The sequence below is a fragment of the Mustela nivalis genome (assembly GCF_964662115.1).
Source record: "Mustela nivalis genome assembly, chromosome: 11".
NCBI classification, from domain to species: domain Eukaryota; kingdom Metazoa; phylum Chordata; class Mammalia; order Carnivora; family Mustelidae; genus Mustela; species Mustela nivalis.
Genome location: NC_139030.1, coordinates 41,855,624 through 41,875,023, shown reverse-complemented (window position 1 = coordinate 41,875,023; position 19,400 = coordinate 41,855,624). Strand labels below are relative to the sequence as shown.

The following is a 19,400-nucleotide window of genomic DNA, read 5'->3' as shown; positions in this document are numbered from 1 at the left end:
GTCTCATAGTTCTCTGAGGTGGGAGGTCTTTCCACATCAATGGTAAAGGTTTTTTTTTTTCTTCTCCCCCTTTTACAGGGTACATGGTATCCCTCCATGTAGTCCAACCTTATATTACCCAGGATTAGAAAGGCACCATAAAAAGATTAATGCAAAAATATTATATCTTATGGGACATAAATTCTTATTAACATAGAACATGCTTTTCTCCTTCTCTCTAGGTTTTATTTCATGTCACTCATGGTCAACTATTTGCTTTTCATTCCAATCATATTCCTAAGGTAAGATCAATTATTTGACATCACTTTCCTGACCTTTTTTAAAAAGTTACTTGTAATAAAGTTAATACTACAAATATAATAAAGTTATAATAAAAGACAAACATAAATATAGTTTAATGAAAACTAAAGCTAATGTCTGCTATATTTACATATAGATTACAAAGAAATAAATACATAGAAATTATTTCCATCATAAATAGCAGTTGCTAGGTTTAGAAAATATTTTGTGCATGTAGGGATTACTGAAGCACTAAAGATTTCAGTTTTCTTCCCTCTCTTCCTCAATGCTGACCTTATTCACATCCCTAGTGAGCAGACAAAAGTCAATTCAAACTCAGAAAGGCATTGATCAGTAGATTACACAAAATAAAAAATTTCAACTTTTATTTTTAAATGTTAAATTTACTACAGGCTGATCAAGAAAATTAAAATGACTTCTTTAAACATGCAATATTTAAAATTGGAAAATTTTGGCTTATAACTAATACTTTTTTAAGTTGCAAAAGCATTTCATGAAGATGTTGCCTGTTTCAAATACTGAATAAGATCTTCTCTCTCACTCTTCTTTTTAAGACCAGCAAAGACCATTTTAGTTCCAGGGATATATTTCTTTGGGTTCTCCAAATATTCCATCAGAGTTTCCTCTCCCCAGATAACACCTATAAAGGTGAAAATAAGTTTTAAGTTTGTGTAGTTATATTTGTAAGGCTTACTTTCTAATGTGACCTATATATGTGAACAAAAGATTACTCTTGGATTCAAAAGGAAGACTCTCATTATTGGAAATACTTACAATTTTTGACCTATAAGAGAATTCCAAAATTAGTCTTTGGTGCTCTACTCTTCCAGTTCCCTATATAAATCTAATATCCACATGCTGTTCAGCATGACACAAAGTACACCAATAAACTGCCAACCTAGACATGTTGGACCTAAACAGTACCCCATCCTCCTACAATCACAGAGTTCCTTCTAGAATAGATCTTGGAAATTAATCCAACCCCTCATTTTTCAGATGAGTAAATGATCCAAACAGAGGAGAATAATTTGCCCTAAGAGAAAAGATGACTTAAAGTCAAGAATCTGTGACTAACTCGTATTTTCATGTTTTTTCTTCCAATAATTGCATGTTGCCTCTGTCCAAATCTCTGTCAAAAAGCTATGATTTCAGGAAACCAGTTTTACAATGAGGGAAAGGTTGTCTCTTCCTTTTTTCCTTTCTAAAACCAGTCAAAAAGAATATGGACTGGGTGTGGTGAAAAAATAATGATACTGTTATGCTGAAAATAAATAAATGAAAAAATTAATAATTAAAATGAATGAATGATTTTTTAATCTGGAACCAAGATTTTATCTAGTTTATTTAAGAAATGAACAAATTTGGAATGAGTTACAATTGAGCTGGATGTTTGTAAGTAACAGTGAAAAATAAACTATTACAGATTTTGCAAGTCAATTAAAAAAAAAAAAGAATATGGACAAAGAGAAACAAATGCTAACTCCACCTTTGATCAAATATTGAGAGAGCACCTATTACTTCAAACTTCATATAATCATAAAACTACCAAAAACATAAAACCTGGACCACAGTAAGAGGACACCTGTCACTAATGATCTCAAAAGAAGAGTTCTCCAAAGTAGGTGATAAATTGCAAGGAGCAAATCATAGTCCTCTGGCCCCAAAAGAGTATAGTGTATATGAGCTGACTGTGAAAGTCTCCCTAAATTCAATTTGACAGTATGGAGGGTCAGGGGAGCCAGAATTAAAGAATAAACACAGACATGTCCCTTTAAAAGAAGCATTCTACCTTTTGATTTTCATTTGCATGGAGTATCTTTTTCCACCCTCCACTTTCAGGTTGTGTATGCCCTTGCATCTGAAGTGAGTCTCCTGTAGGCAACATATAAATAGGTCTTGATTTTTTTTATTCATTCAGTCACCCTATTGTGGGTGCCTTTTAGACCGCTAGGCCATCCTGATGGCTGTGGGTGCCTTTTAAATGGAGCATTTAGTCCATTTATATTTAAAGTAATTACTGATAGGTAATTACTTATGGCCATTTTGTTAACTGTTTTCTGATTGTTTTTGTAAGTCTCTTCTATTCCTTCCTTCTCTTGCTCTCATCCCTAATATTAAGATGGCTTTCTTTAGTGTTGCACTCAGATTCCTTTCTCTTTATTATTTTGTATAGCTATTATAGGTTTTTGATTTGTGGTTACCTTTAAATTCATACATAACAGCTTATATGCATAGCAATCTATATAAAGTTGATGGTTCCTTAAGGTTAAACACTCTAAAAGCACTAAACTTTTACTCCCCACTCCATGTTTTATGTATACAATGTCATATTTTATCTTTTTATTTTGTGTATCCCTTGGTTAGATGTAGATGCAACTGATTTTACTACTTTTGAATTTTAACCTCCATACCAGACTTAAAATTGATTAACCTACTGCATTAACTGTAAGGCAAAGGAAACAAAAGCGAAAATGAACTTTTGGGACCATATCAAGATAAAAGCTTCTGCACAGCAAAGGAAACAGCCAACAAAACAAAGAGGCAACCCACAGAATGGGAGAAGATATCTGCAAATGACAGACAAAGGGCTGATATCCAAGATCTATAAAGAGCTCCTCAAACTCAACACACGCAAAACAGATAATCATGTCAAAAAATGGGCAGAAGACATGAACAGACACTTGTCCAAAGAAGACATACAAATGGCTAACAAACACATGAAAAAATGTTCATCATCATTAGCCATCAGGAAGATTCAAATCAAAACCATATTGAGATACCACCTTACACCAGTTAGAACAGCCAAAATTAACAAGACAGTAAACAACAAGTGCTGGGGAGGATGTGGAGAAAGGGGAACCCTCTTACACTATTGGTGGGGATGTAAGTTGGGGCAGCCACTGTGGAAAACAGTATGGAGATTCCTTAAGAAATTAAAAATAGAGCTTCCCTATGACCCTGCAATGGCACTACTGGGTATTTACCCCAAAGATACAGATGTAGTGAAAAGAAGGGCCATCTGTACTCCAATGTTCATAGCAGAAATGACCACAGTCACCAAACTGTGGAAAGAACCAAGATGCCCTTCAACAGACAAATAAATAAAGAAGATATGGTCCATAGATACAATGGAGTATTATGTCTCCATCAGAAAGGCAAACACCCAAATTTGTATCAACGTGGATGGGACTGGAAGAGATTATGCTGAGTGAAATAAGCCAAGCAGAGGGAGTCAATTATCATATAGTTTCACTTACTTGTGGAACATAAGTAATAAGATGGAGAACATTGGGAGAAGGAATGAGAAGTGAGTTGGGGGAAATCGGAGGGGGAGACAAACCATAAGAGACTGTGGACTCCGAGAAACAAAGTGAGGGTTTTGGAGGAGAGAGGAGTCAGGGGGTGGGGGTGGGTGAGCCTGGTGGTGGGTATTATGGAGGGCATGTATTGCATGGAGCACTGGGTGTGGTGTGTAAACAATGAATTTTGGAACACTGAAAAAAATAAAATTAAATAAAATAACTCTTTCCTTTTAACTGTGAAATTTTTTCCTTTCATAATTTTCTTACTTTTAGTTATGGCCTTTTCTTTCCAGTTAAAGAATTTCCTTTGATTTTTTTTATAAAGCTGGTTTTTGTTTGGGAAATTCTATCTCTCCTTCTAAATGATAACTTTTCTGGGCAGAATATTCTTGGTTGTAGGTTTTTTCCTTTCAGCACATTGTATACATTGAATACAGTTCTGGTCTGCAAAATTTCTCCTAAGAAAACAGCTAATAACCTTATGGTGTTTCCCATATACATAACTTTTCTTTTTTTCTTGCTGCTTTTAAAAAAAATCTCTTTATCAGTACTTTTTGCCATTTCAATTATTATGTGTATGGGTGTGGACCTTCTTGGGTTCATCTTGTTAGGGTCTTATGTGCTTCCTGGATCTGAATGTTTCCTTCCCCAGATTAGGGAGGTTTTCAGCTATTATCTCTTCAAATAAGTTTTCTGCCCCCTTTCTCTCTCCTCTTTCTGGAATCCCTACAAAGCAAATGTTATTAGGTTTGATGATGTCACAGAGATCCCTTTACCTATTCTCATTTTTTGTTTTTCTTTCATCTTTTTGCTGTTCAGCTTCATGGCTTTCCATTATTCTGTCTTCCAGATAACTGTTAGTTCCTCTGCCTCCTCTAATATGCTCTTGATTTCCTTTAGTGTATTTATTTCAATTATTAAATTCTTCACTTCTGATTGATTCTTTTATATTTTATATCTTTGTTGAAGTTGAGGCTTGTAAAGCTAAGCCCCATTTATTTTCAAATCCAGGTGTTGTGGGGATTTGTCTTCCAGTTTGAGTCTCTTGTGCCAGGGTTGCCTGGTATAGATTCTGATCCTCTTGCTTCTTGTGATGTTCCTCCTATTGTGTGATGGGGGGTTTGGTTCTCAATCATGTTTTCACCCCTTCTTTCACAACCTTTTTGATGTGGCCCTCTTTCTATGATTAGTCATGGGAGGTCTGTTCTGCCAGTCTTCTGTCATTTTCAGAGTTAGTCACATAGTATATTATCTCAGTGTCCATATGGATGAGGTGAGCTCAGGATCCTCCCATCTTCCTAAGACTTCCTGAGTTTGGCCTTTTAAAATTCCACATATAAATGATATTATACAGTATTTTTTTTCTCAGTATTATTTCACTCAGCATAATACCTTCAAGGTTCATCCAAGTTTTGCAAATGGCTGGATTTCCTTCTTTCTCATTGCTGAATATTCCTTTTTATATATTTATCACATCTTTCTCCATTCATCTATTGACAAACACTTAGCTAGTTTCCATAGCTTGGCTATTAAAAATAGTGCATCAGTGAACTTGGGATACATATATCTCTCCCAGATTCTATTTTTATTTCCTCTGAATACATACCCAGAGATGACATTACTGGATCATAGGATAGCTATTTTTAATTTTTAATAAATCTCCACACTGTTTTCCATAGTGGCTGCCCCAATTTACATTTTCACCACCAGTTCACAAGTGTTTCCTTTTCTCCACATCTTTGCCAACACTTGTTATTTCTTGTCTTTCTGATGAAAGCAATTCTAACAGGCATGAGGTGATATCTCACTGTGGTTTTGATTTGCATTTCTCTGACAATTAGTGATGCTGAACACCTCTTCATGTACCTGTGGTCAAATTATATGTTCTCTTTGGGAAAATATTCAGTTCCATTGCCGACTTTTTAATTGGTTCATCTTTTCTCTATTGCATTGTATCCATTCTTTATATATTTTGAACATCAACCCTTTATCAGATACATAATTCACAAATATTCTCTTCCATTCTATAGGCTGCTTTCTCATTTGTTGACTATTTATTTTGCTGTGGAGTAGCTTTTTAGTTTGATGTAGTCCCACTTAATGACTGTTCTTGTTGCTTGTGCTTTTGGTGTCAATATCCAGAAGATCTTTACAAAGAGTAATGTCAAGGAGCTTTTTCCCTATGTTTTCTCCTAGAAGTTTCACAGTTTCAAGTCTTGTATTTAATATACTTAAGTCTCTAATCCATTTCAAGTTAATTTTTATGAGTGGTGTAATATAGGGATTCAATTAGATTCTGCTACTTATTATGTCACCAGTAGAAAAAATAGTAATATTATATCCCCCAAATCAGTCACCAATAGTATTTAAACAATCTTAGAGAAGTTTTATTACTAATTCTTAAATATGGCTAAAGATAAGCCTTCTATTCAGCTTTTAATCTTTGAGAACAATCTACAATAAAAGATATATTTGTAATCCTTTTTTTTTTTAAAGATTTTATTTATTTGAGAGAGAAAGTGATCACAAGCAGGGGAGAAGAAGTAGAAGGAGAAGCAGACAGCCTGCTGAGCAGGGAGTCTGATGTGGGACTCCATCACAGGACTCTTGGATCATGACCTGAGCTGAAGGCAGATGCTTAACTGACTGAGCCACCCAGCTGTCCTGTAATCAGTTTGTTGGTTTTTTTTTTTTTAAGATTTTATTTATTTATTTGACAGAGAGATAAAGATCACAAGTAGGCAGAGAAGCAGGCAGAGCGGGTGGGGGGGGGGGGAAGCAGGCTCCCCGAGGAGCAGAGAGCCTGATGCGGGGCTCGATCCCAGGACCCTGAGATCATTACCTGAGCCGAAGGCAGAGGCTTAACCCACTGAGCCACCCAGGCGCCCCTGTAATCAGTTTTAATATTATTTCTAGTCAGTGCTAACAAGCAATAAAACCCTCAAAATACTGGGATTTAGAGAAATAAATATTACTTTATAACCAGTCTATAAACAATAAAAGTTGACTGCTCTTGTAATATGATAACAAAATAATAAAATAACACTATAGAAAAATATTACTTTAAAAACTAAAGAACCATACAAATTGAAATAATAAATCCAAGTTTCAGGCTGATTTATTCAATATTCTGTCAACTAGAAATCTTATTGCAATAAATGCAAGTGAAATCTGACCCTAACTGCCTGAATTTGAACAGACTCCATAGTCCCCACAATTCTGTCCTCACTTTAGACACCAGCTACTAGTCTGGAGTCCCAGGCCATCCCAAATTCTAATCAACTGGTTATAAATTCAAAGGTTCCCCAGACCCCCTGGTTGATAATTTGCTAGAAAAATACAGAACTAAGAAAAACACTATACTTAGTTACATTTTTAATATAAATGATACAGTTTAGGACAGGGAGATAAAGAGATCCATATGATGAAGTCTGGGAAAGTCCCAAACACGGAGCTTCTGGGTCCTGTCCCCAGGGAATCCAGACTCATTACTCTTCTAGTCATTGATGTGCTCACCAACCAGGAAGCTCAAATAGAGCTTCCAATTAAAGTGTCAAAAGTTTTTATTTGGGTTTCCTTACATTAGATGCCTATTGAATCATTAGCCATGTGATAAACTGAATCCCCAGCTCCTATTCCCTAACCCTGGAGGTTGGACTGATAACTAGCCCAAAGCTCCAACTCTCTAATCACACAGATGGTCTTTCAAGCTTGGCCACTCCCATCCTTAAACTATCTAGGAGCTTACCATAAGCCATCTCATTAGCATAAACTCAGGTTGTGGTCCAAGGGCCCAAACTTAAATAAAAGAGACACTCCTATCACTTGGGAAATTCTAAGGTTTTAGAGATTCCCTTTTAGGAACCTAGGACAAAGACCAGACAAATTCTTTATTATAGAATACCTATTAACCACATTTTTAAAAAAGATTTTATTTATTTATTTGACAGAGAGAGAGAGATCACAAGAAGGCAGAGAGGCAGGCAGAGAGGAGGAAGCATGCTCCCTGCTGAGCAGAGAGCCCGATGTGGGCTCAATCCCAGGACCCCGAGATCATGACCTGAACCGAAGGCAGAGACTTGATCCACTGAGCTACCCAGGCACCCCTATTAATCACATTTTTGCACATACTAAACACAATGATACTGTGTTAATAATAATTACATTGATATTTAAAGATTCTGAAGAACCCTTGACCAAAAATTAGATTTTATTCTATTTTAAGTATTTTACCAATTATATATGTATTTTTATATGTATATACGATCCTTTATTATGGATGTTCCCTGAATAAGGATACATTGTAGTCTTAACCTCTAGCACCTCAGAATGTGGCTTTATTTAGAAAGAGGATCATTGCAGATGTGATTAGTTAAGTTGAAATGAAGTCATACTGTAGTAAGATGGGCTCCCAATTTAATATGATTGGTATCTTTATAAGACAGCCATGTGAAGACAGAGACACACATGATCATGAAAGGCCAGAAAATGGAGTTATGCAGCTGAAGGCCCAAAACACCAAGATGATTGGCAAACTACCAGAAACTAGTTAGAAACAAAGAAGGATTGCCCTACAGGTTTCAGAGAGAGCATGGTCCTGCCAACACCTTGATTTTGCACTTCTAGCCTCTAGAACTGTGAAACAATAAACTTTTGTTGTTTTAAGCCACTTGATTTATAATATTTTGTTACAGGAGCCCTAAGAAATTAATATAGTCCTCAAATTCTTACCATATATTACCCCCCCCCCGCCACTCCATCCTTGTTTGCTTTGAAACCCAAGAAAAGTCTAGGGACCAACAACTTCCCCAGCTCTCCATCCTAATAAACTGTATTGCTCTCAACATTTCAGAAAGATGAAAAACATTTTCTTTTCACATAAAAAGCTGTGGAAAATCCTACATGTGCTAATTTTGTTTTAACTAAACCATTTGATATAAATAGGTCCCTTTCCCCAATATTCTAGATAACAAAAATTTCACTATACCTCACCTATATGTAGAATAAGACCTGATAATTAGCTTTTTCAACTATAATATAAATGCCTGGCATTAAGTGTTTTTTTGTTTGTTTGTTTGTTTGTTTGCCAAGGCATCTACTTCAAACACATCCAGTCTGAATAAACACACTGCCAGTTACATGAGTAAATAGAGCCAAGTTTCCCCACCATGAACATCCCCCCCTCTTTTTTTAAGAAGGCTCTTATAGACCTAGATAACTACATTTGAGGACTGCCTGTTTTTCCCTTCACATGCTTCAATTCCCACTCTTGTGTTTTAAATTCACCATTGAAGAATGTACCTGTGAAACCCTACCTTTTACTCCAATAAAAGCAAAACACCAGGCCTCCTCACTAGCTCCTTCTCACTCTCTCTCTCTTTTCCTTTCAACCTCACTATGTGGTCCCAGGCATGTCATGTAACCTCCAGGACTTGTGAGTAATAAGTTTTTCTTTTCAAAGTTCCCTGATGGTTGATAGTAGGGTGCGTCTTTCAATCATAATGAGAACCACAAGGTCTGATCCAACCACAACATTGACTTTGGTTGGGGAAGTATCTGTAAGGGTTTACTATAAGTAATATAGGCCCAGGTGAGTGTCCCCAGGCATTTCTAGTCAATAACATCACTATAGATAGACTGAGACAAACCCAAAACACCATCTTGCTAGAAATATTAACACAGGTTAGAATAAGTAATGCAACAACATGGATGGAACTAGAGCGTATCATGCTTAGCGAAATAAGTCAAGCAGAGAAAGACAACTATCATATGATCTCCCTGATATGAGGAAGTGGTGATGCAACATGGAGGCTTAAGTGGGTAGGAGAAGGATAAATGAAACAAGATGGGATTGGGAGGGAGACAAACCATAAGTGACTCTTAATCTCACAAAACAAACTGAGGATTGCTGGGGGGAGGGGGTTTGGGAGAAGGGGGTGGGATTATGGACATTGGGGAGGGTATGTGCTTTGGTGAGTGCTGTGAAGTGTGTAAACCTGGTGATTCACAGACCTGTACCCCTGGGGATAAAAATATATGTTTATAAAAAATAAAAAATTAAAAAAAAAATATATGGGACCAAAAATAAATAAATAAATAAAATAATAAATAAATAAAAATAAAAACAAATAAAAATAATAGCGTTGATAAAAAAAAAATAAGTAAAATCCCTCCTCTGACAAAATACAAGCTATTACATTTCCACCAAAATAATAATAATAATAATAATAATTATGCGCAAAATGTCAACTCCCTTCATTAAACCCTTCTCCTCCAATATAGTCCACAAAGCTCAATTAAATAAATACTACACAGCACTATAAAACCCATTAAGAAATTTTAAAATACCAAATTCAAATCATGTATGAAGAGAACTTACAGCAGCAATAATCTATATTTTAAACTTCTCCAAACACTAACACTGGACAAAGACACCACAAGAAATTACAAACCAATATCTCTTATCACTATAAATGCAAAATTCCTCAACAAAATACTAGCAAACTAAATCCAATTCACATTAAAGAATTACATACTCTGACCAAATGGGATTTAGCCTAGGAATGCAAGGATGGTTCAACATAAGAAAAACAATCAACATAATACATTAATAGAGCAATAGGAAAAAGAATACATGATTATTTCAAAAGATGCAGGAAAAAATTTGACAAATTCCAATACCCTTTTGTGATATAAACACTCAATAAACTAAGAATAAAAGATAAGTTGCTTAACAAGGAAACAGGGATTTTTTGGAAACCCCCAGCTAATACCATACCCCAGGTGAAAAGCTGAAAACTTTCCCCTAAGATCAGAAGCAAGACAGAGAGGCTCATTTTCACCAGTTCTACTCAGAATTCCACTAGAAGTCTTAGCCAGAGCAATTGGGAAAATCAAAAGTAATAAAAGCCATCCAAACTGGGAAGAAAGACATAAACTACCTCTATCACAGATTATATGATTCTACATATAGAAAATCCTGAAGGATCCACAAAAAATCTACCATAACTAATAAATTAATTCAGCAAAGCTTCAGGGAATAAGATCAACATACAAAAATCTGTTGTGTACTGTATAGAAGCAATGAACTATTTGAAAAAGAAATTTAAAAAACAGTTCTATTTATAAAAGAAATTTAAAAGAAGAAAATACTTTGGCAAAATTTAACCAAGGAAGTAAAAGACTTGTACATTGAAAATTATAAAACATTTCTGAAAGAAATGAAAGGAGACTTAAATAAATGGACAAGCATCCCATATTCATAGATTAGAACGTTAACGTTGCTAAAATGGCAATACTCCTTAAAAAAATCCACAGATTCAATGCAATCTCTATCAAAATTCCAAAGGCTCTTTTGCAGAAATGGGAAAGGTTAGCCTCGAATTCATAGAACTGCAAAGGGCCCTGAATAGCCAAAACAATACTGAAAAAGAAAAAACATAGCTAGAGGGCTCACACTTTCTAATTTTAAAACTTACCACAAAACTACAGTAATAAAAACTGTGTTGTTGTTATAAGGCTAGATATATAGACAAATAGAATAGAATTGAATGTCCAGAAGCAAACCCTAACATATATGGCCAATTGAATTTCAACAAGGGTATCAAGACCATTCAACTAGGAAAGAATGTCTTTTCAAGAAATGGGGTGTGGTAATTGGATAACCGCATGCACTTGATCTTAACCAAAAGTCTGAGAAGTGATGGATAACCACATGCAAAAGAATGAAGTAGGTCTATTCCCTCACTCTCTATAGAAAATTAAGTACAAATGCATCAAAAACCTAAATCTAAAAACCAAAACTATAAAACTATTTGAAGAAAACATAAGGGCAAATCTTTATGATCTCAGATTTGGTAATGGATTCTTAGATTTGATGCCTCTCTCCAAAAATCAATAAAAATATAGATAAATTGACTTTATACAAATTAAAAACTGTGAATCAAAGGACATTATCAAACAAATGAAGACAAACTACAAAAGAAGAGAAAATATTTGAAAATCACATATTTGATGAGAGATTAACATCCAGAATACATAAAGAACTCTTAAACTCAACAATAAAAAAGACAAACAAGTCAAATAAAAAAATAGGCAGAGGATACAAATACACATTTTTCCAAATCTACAAATGGCCAACAATTTGTTGAACAAAAAAATTTCAACTGAGTGAATTTAAGGACCAAATTGACTTTATTCAATGATTCATGAATCAGGCAGCATATAGAAAAGAATTCCAACGGCTACAGAAAGAGAAAGGTTTTTAAAGATAGAACAAGGAAGTCATAAACAACAAGAAAGATTTATTTCAGACAAATTCACCTCCTTTTGGGGGACAAAAAGATCTTACTAGGTGGATTCCAGCACCAACCAGGAAATTCCAGACTAATCAGTTAAGATTACATTCCTGGGAAGAACTGAAACTACATTTAAGTTAGGTATCAAGCCCTGGTTTAATGTTGTGGGCCTAGTACAGGTGACACTATTTTGGCCCTGCAGTTTTCTTTTTAACAAAGCATACTAAAATATGTTTAACAGCATCGTTCATTAATGAAATACAAAAAAAAATCATGAGATGCCACTTCACACTTACTAAGATGGCAATTTTAAAAAGAAAAAGAAAATAACAAACCATGGGAGAGGATACAGAGAAATAGGAATCTTGCATCACTGATGATAATGTAAAATGGTATAGCTACTGTGGAAAACAACTGGCTTTCCTCAAGAAGTTAAACATAGATTTAACAAATGACCCCCAACATATATATAGATATACATATCTATATATATCGAAAAGAACTGAAAACAAGGACTCAAGCAAATGCTTATTCACAAATATTCATAGCAACGTTATTCACAATAGATGAAAGGTGGAAATAATCCAAATGTTTACCAATTGATAAATGTGTAAACAAATTGTGATATATACATTCAATTGAATATGATTAGCCATAAAAAGGAATGAAGTACTGATAGAAGATACAACTTCAATGAACCTTGAAAACATGCTAATTGAAAGAAGCCAAACACAAAAGGTCATATTTTATGATTCCTTTTTATGAAATATGCAGAATAGGCAAATCCATAAAGAAAAGAAGCAGATCAGAGTTTGCAAGAGGTTAAGGGTAGAAGGAAATGGGAAATGTTTATTAGATGTGCACAGGGGTTCTTTTCAAGCAACGAAAAAAAATTTTTTTTTAATATTTTATTAATTTTTTATTTTTTATAAACATATATTTTTATCCCCAGGGGTACAGGTCTGTGAATCACCAGGTTTACACACTTCACAGCAAATTTTTAAACTACAGACAGGTGTTGATTTATACTGTAACTACACAAAATGTACTTCTTTGTACACTTCAAAATGGCTAATGTGTGAATTTCACTTCAATAAAAAGAATAAAAAGGAACAAAAATAAAATAAAATAAAAACTTTTCCAAATAGTAGGATTGGAATGATCCAAAATTTGGGCCAGTTAGAAATGCTAGGTCTCCAAGAACAGTTCAAAATAGAGTTGCAATCTATTTGGAGTTGCACCCTATTTTTTGAAGTAGATGCTATGCAAGTATGGATGGATGGATGGATGTGTATATCCAGGAATAATAAAATTCTCTGCAAAGATATTATAGTTTTTCCCAGCCATTTTCAATTTCACACCCAAAATGCCTTCTCATTTTAACTACCTACTTTCCTCCATCAAAAAAGTCATTGAATATAATTTTTCAAACTATATAATATCCCTCCACTCTGCTAAGAATCACTATTACAAATAGAAAACTACCATTATGCCATTAAAATGTTATTTGATCTTCTTAATTTAGCTCATGCTTTTTCTACAGAAATGTGCTGCATAAAATAGAAATTCCTCATATAAATAAAAACTTACACCACAGAGAATTGCTAATTCCTCTGATCAAAAAAAGACCAGTTATCTAAATATAGATCTTATAATATAAATCAATATTTCAGTAATATCAACATAAAGATTTCATTTTTTATGCTATAAACTAGGAAATTACTGTAATATCAAATCAGGTGCTTTTCTTTCTTTGCTACAAAGTTTCCGGTTCTCTCCCACAACTGCCCTGGTTTTACCTTTGTTTTTGTTAGCATCTGAATAAGAAAATCCTGGTGCTTGTCCTGTTTTTCGTCCAAAAAGACCCCAGAGATTTGGACCAACCTTGTGTTTTCCACCTTTTTCCACTGTGTGGCACTGAGCACATTTTTGAATAAAGATCTTCTTGCCTGCTTCAGCATCTCCCATTTTGTTCTGTAACAAAACATTAAACCACAGTCCAAAAAAAAAAATCTCAGATTTGCAAAGCTGGAAAAAAAAATGCCAACACTTTGAAATGAATACTAATGATATTAAACAAAAACGTAGTTAAAGTATGCATCCTTTTAAAGCCTGAGTGCTCAAAAACACAAGCAGATTATAGCATCCAATTTTATAAAGACTTAATCATCTCATTTATCAGATTTAATTTAAATTTTGATTTATAGATACTTCAGAAACTTATGGTATAAGCCTAATTTTACTTCAGCCTTCAAACAACTATAGTAATTCATCGAGGTCAATTATATTCCACTTTTTTCTTCCCACTTACAGAAAGCACATGTGCAAAAAACAATGCAAGGTTTCGAAGTCTAATTTGGTATCCCCTTGTTTAATAATAAGAATAGAACAAAATGCAAAAGGCACTTAAATTTGATGTTTTTGTAAGTTCTCATATGCCTGCAATAATAGCCTATAAAATTAAATATCAAAAAAAAGAATGAGGCCACAGCAGGTTATATGTAACACGTAATTTCTCATTTACTTTATGCTCTCATCTATAAACACATCTAGCAGATTAGATTAAGCAGTATCTCAAAGCAATTGAATACCATTATTGAGTTCAGTCAGCAGTAATACGTGTTTAACACTAATGTAGTGGAAAATACAGTGCTAAGCAGGGAAGATTTTATGATACAGTGATATATAAAATAAAATTTGTACAAAGATATTTTAGTTAATATACCAAAAATTTTGTTGCATAACTAAGTGTCTCCTTCGTCTAAAATTATGTAAAAACTAAAATAATTTCAACGTTTTTTAAAAATGTAGTTTGAGGGCGCCTGGGTGGCTCAGTTGGTTAGGCAACTGCCTTCGGCTCAGGTCACGGTCCCGGAGTCCCGGGACTCCATGGGGAGTCTGCTTCTCCCTCTGACCTTCTCACCTCTCACGCTCTCTCTCACTGTCTCTCTCTCAAATAAATAAATAAAATCTTAAAAAAAAAATGTAGTTTGAAATGCCAACAAATATAGTACTTAAGTTTTGTTTACCTGCTCTTTTTTTTTTTTTAAGATTTTATTTCTTTATTTGTAAGAGAGAGAGACAAACAGACCGTGTGCAAGAGCAGGGGGAGTGACAGGCAGAGGCAGAAGGAGAAGCAAGCTCCCTACCAAGCAAGGAGTGCAATGCGGGACTCAATCCCAGCACCCCTGGATCATGACCCGAGCCAAAAGAAGGCAGACACTTAACTGACTGAGCTGCCCAGGCATCCCCTGCTCTTTTTATTTGAAAAATTAGATCATGGACAGTAGGTGTTGGGATGGATTTCAATATGAGATTGTATTACTATTAGGGAAATCATGAAAATAACCTAATTCCCTGACAGTACAGTTTGAAGCACATTTTTGCCTTTATAACTCTACTGAGAAATAAAAAAATGTTTGGTTTATTCTGGTAATATTGAAAAATACAATGTGTCTTAACTGAAGTTAGCTATTACTCAGGTCAGTACTGAGTTACTATTACTCAGGTCAGTACTTCCTATACAGTAACCTGCAATATTAGTATCTCTCTAATTTCTTCTCTTTTTTAAAAGATTTTATTTATTTTTTTAATTGAGAGATCGAGCACCCAAGTATGAGCCATGGGAAAAGGGATAGAGAAAGGGAGAAGCAGACTCCCCACTGAGCAGGGAGCCCAAAGCAGGGCTCAATCCCAGGCCCATGGGATCATGACCTGAGCTGAAGGCAGACACACCTAACTGACTGAGCTACTAAGGGGCTCTGGTATCTCCCTAATTTCTTTGAATTTATGTGAAAACCCAAAATAGTGTCAATAATCCACTTAAAGGGAAGACAGAAATTTTCTCTGGGCAGACTAACAACTAAGCTATTAATCAATGTTTCAGGTCTGATAAAAAGCAGAGTAAAAAAACTCATTTATCCAGAAGACGCTTACTTTTAAATTCCAAACTTCACTCAAAACACTGCATTCAATTTCTACTTAAATGAATTCTGTCAGTTCACGTATAGATACAGAATTCACTGAACCTTTGAACAGGGGCCATTAAGAAACTTTAGTCACAAATACAAATTTTTGGACTTTAGCAAAATGCATTCACAATAATCATAAATTCCATACTATACAAATAGAAAATGTCATCTAAGTACTGCTAAAGAATCATTTCCAATTTTTATATAAAGCAAAAAAATCAGATTAATTCTTATACCTATTAAATGTTACAGATAATTCAAGAAACCAGACATTTGTTTAAAAGAAAAAAAATCCTCTTTCCTCAAATAAATTTCACATACAATTCTCTTAGAAATTAGACAATTTCTGGACAATTAGAAAATGTCCATTGTCATTGTTCAAACTACCAATATTTACCATGTGAAGACACTGACTGCTGCCATCTTTAATTACAGTTATTAAGTACATATGACCATCTGCAAAGTGCACTAAAACCAGTAAATTCAGCAGTGATAGCAAGGGAGGGGGGCAGGAAGACTAGGAAGGATAGCAAGCGAGTCAATTTTATCCTATAATCATATGGCACTCTAATAATATTTCGTTATTAAGAAGAAATATAAACCTCTTCAACCTTAGCCACAACAACTTCTAGCTAGACATGTCTCCAAAGGGAAGTGAAACAAAGGCAAAAGGAACTATTGGGACTTCAACAAGATAAAAAGCTTTTGCAAAGTCAACAAAACCAAAAGACAACCTACAGAATGGGAGAAGATATTTGCAAATAACATATCAGATAAAGGGCTAGTATCCCAAATCTATAAAGAACTTATCAAACTCAACACCCAAAGAACAAATAATCCAATCAAGAAATGGTCAGAAGACATGAAGAGACCTTTCTCCAAAGAAGACATATGAACAGACATATGGAAAAATGTTCAACATCACTTGGCATCAGGGAAATATAAATCAAAACCACAATGATATACCACCTCACACCAGTCAGAATGGGTAAAATTAATAAGTCAGGAAGCAACAAATGTTGGTGAGGTTATAGACAAAGGGGAACCATCTTACACTGCTGGTGGGAATGCAAGCTGGCACAGCCACTCTGGAAAACAGTATGGAGATTCCTAATAAAGTTAAAAATAGAGCTACCCTACAACCCAGAAAGTACACTACAGAGTATTTACCCCAAAGATACAAATGATCTGAAGGGGCACATGCACCCCAATGTTTATAGCAGCAATGTCCACAATAGCCAAACTATGAGAAAAGTCCAGATGTCCATCAATAGATAAATGGATAAAGAAAATGTGAGATATATAGAGATATATAATGGAATGCTACTCAGCCATCAAAAAATAAAATATTGCCATTTGCAATGACATGGATGGAACCAGAGACTATTATGCTGAGCGAAATAAGTCAGAGGAAGACAATTATCATATGATCTCACTGATATGTGGAATTTAAGAAACAAAACAGAGGATCATAGGGGAAGAGAGGAAAAAAATAAGATGAAACCAGAGAGGGTTACAAACCATAAGGGACTCTTAATCATAGGAAACAAATGAGGGTTGCTGGAGGAGGGCATTAGAGGGATGGGGTAACTGGGTGATGAACATTAGGGAGGGCATGTGATGCAATGAGCACTGGGTAGTATGTAAGACTGATGAATCACAGGCCTGTACCTCTAGAAAAAAAAAAATAATAGAAGAAAAAAAAGATGAGAATAGTACATAATAAAGGTATTGTTTCATGAAAAAAGAAGAAATGTAATGTTGTACACCTAAAATTTGTATAATGTTACATGCTAGTTTTATCCCAATAAATAAAAATTTTCTTAAAAAAGATTTTTGCCGGGGCACCTGGGTGGCTCAGTGGGTTAAAGCCTCTGCCTTCAGCTCAGGTCATGATCCCAGGGTCCTGGGATTGAGCCCCACATTGGGCTCTCTGCTCCGTAGGGAGCCTGCTTCCTCCTCTTCTCTCTCTCTGCCTTTCTCTCTGCCTACTTGTGATCTCTGTCTGTCAAATAAATAAATCTTTAAAAAAAAAAAAAGATTTTTGCCTATTTCTCACTGAACTAGGCAAAGATATGACACCTGGTATGAGAATGATCACTCTTCCAAGAATGGAGTAATTCTAATGATAAACAGGATAAGAGTAGCGAACACTTACGCATGCTTCTGTGGGCCAGACATAGTTAAGCACTTTATATATTAGTAATGCATTTATTCCTCAGACCAGCCATGTGAGATAGATACCGTTAATATCTCTGTCTTTACAGCTGAGGGAAATGAGGCACACAAGTTAAGCGGCTTAAAGTCACAAGCTGATGAGAAGTGGAGAGAGATGGTGAAAAGTAAGAGGAAGAACAATTTTCAATCTCTTAATTTTAACAATTCCCTTTTAGGAACAAACTTAAGTAACCTTGGGTTGAACAGAATGTTTGACACACTGCACATGCTTAAAGAGAAGTAAGTAAAATGCTCTTCAGTGTTGGTATGTACCACTGCCACCTCCAATTTTGCCCGTAAAAAAGAGGGATGTGGTAAGAACAATCAAGGCACCAATAAAGCTTTCAAGATTTACAAAACCCACATAACTGGAAGCAATAAAAATGGGAGGAAGAACTCACTGGAGTAACTGGAGGATGAATACTACACAGACTAAAAGATAAAGTGGGATTCTGCTGTTGCAGCGGAAGAAGTACGGGAAGTGGAATGCATCAGAACGATGTGACTGTGGGTAAATGTCTATGAACCCCCTCCATCTCCCCACCACCCAAACACAGATGTCCACGGCCTTTCCCTCTTCGAATCTGCTGTGCCTGAATCCCTAAACTGGAGTAAGAATCCAGCTTTCCAAACTGCCAGTCTCGCAGTCCACCACTCCCACTTGGAGGCTGATTTCTGCCCACCGTGGGCAGAAGGCTCTGCCCCGAAATCAGTTCCACACAGAAATCATAAAAGCCGCAGGCAGGCCCCTCACCAGAAATTGTTTTATGCCGCACTTAGGGACCGTAGACCCCCAATAGGCTAGGGCTAAAAGGAGCCTGTTAGATTCTCCTTTCTGAGTAAAGCCCAGCCCAAACAGTTCTGGCCCATAATCAATGCTTAGATCACTACTTCCCAGCCAATCCCATACCTACCAGAGGGTCAGCGGCTCCGCCCACCACCTCCCCAGAGAACCCTTAAGAAGTCACTCGGGCCTCTGCCAGGCCAGAGACTGAGCTGCAAGTTTGGTGTTGGCGATCCCAGAGCAACGCCTCAAACACCTGCACTGGAAGCCCAGCCCAGCATGTGCTTCCGGTGGACGCCAGCCAATAGCAGGCCAGGCTCCATCCGCACCGCTGATTGGCTCCCAGATCCCGCAAGTTGGCAATTCTCGCAGGAGTTTGAAGACGGACTTGCTGGGCAGTTGCAGGCTGAATGGAAACGTGACTAAGTGACTTTGAACACAGCAGTCCCAGGAGCATCTTTTATTTGTTTAGCTTTTGCCTAACCAAAGAGCTAAATTATCTATGCATATTGACCGCGTGTCCCATTTC

The 19,400-nt window shown here is 35.8% G+C and overlaps 1 protein-coding gene across 1 annotated transcript; it reads right to left on the bottom strand.

Annotated features, from left to right (window-relative positions):
* Positions 1-664: 664 nt before the first annotated feature.
* On the bottom strand, positions 665-19,136 carry LOC309843730 (cytochrome c, testis-specific). Its single transcript, XM_082689426.1, has 3 exons — positions 19,002-19,136; positions 13,699-13,873; positions 665-940 (listed from the first exon to the last, which is right to left on the bottom strand). Exons 2-3 carry the CDS (start codon positions 13,865-13,867, stop codon positions 792-794), a joined length of 318 nt encoding a protein of 105 aa, XP_082545552.1. The 5' UTR covers positions 13,868-13,873; positions 19,002-19,136; the 3' UTR covers positions 665-791.
* Positions 19,137-19,400: the final 264 nt, after the last annotated feature.

Bases quoted from the DNA above. Each gene is read 5' to 3' on its own strand.
- LOC309843730 (XM_082689426.1), bottom strand. From the start codon at position 13,867: ATGGGAGATGCTGAAGCAGGCAAGAAGATCTTTATTCAAAAATGTGCT. The intron at 941-13,698 runs GTAAAACCAGGG...TCACCTTTATAG, and splicing joins AGATGCTAACAAAAACAAAG to GTGTTATCTGGGGAGAGGAA.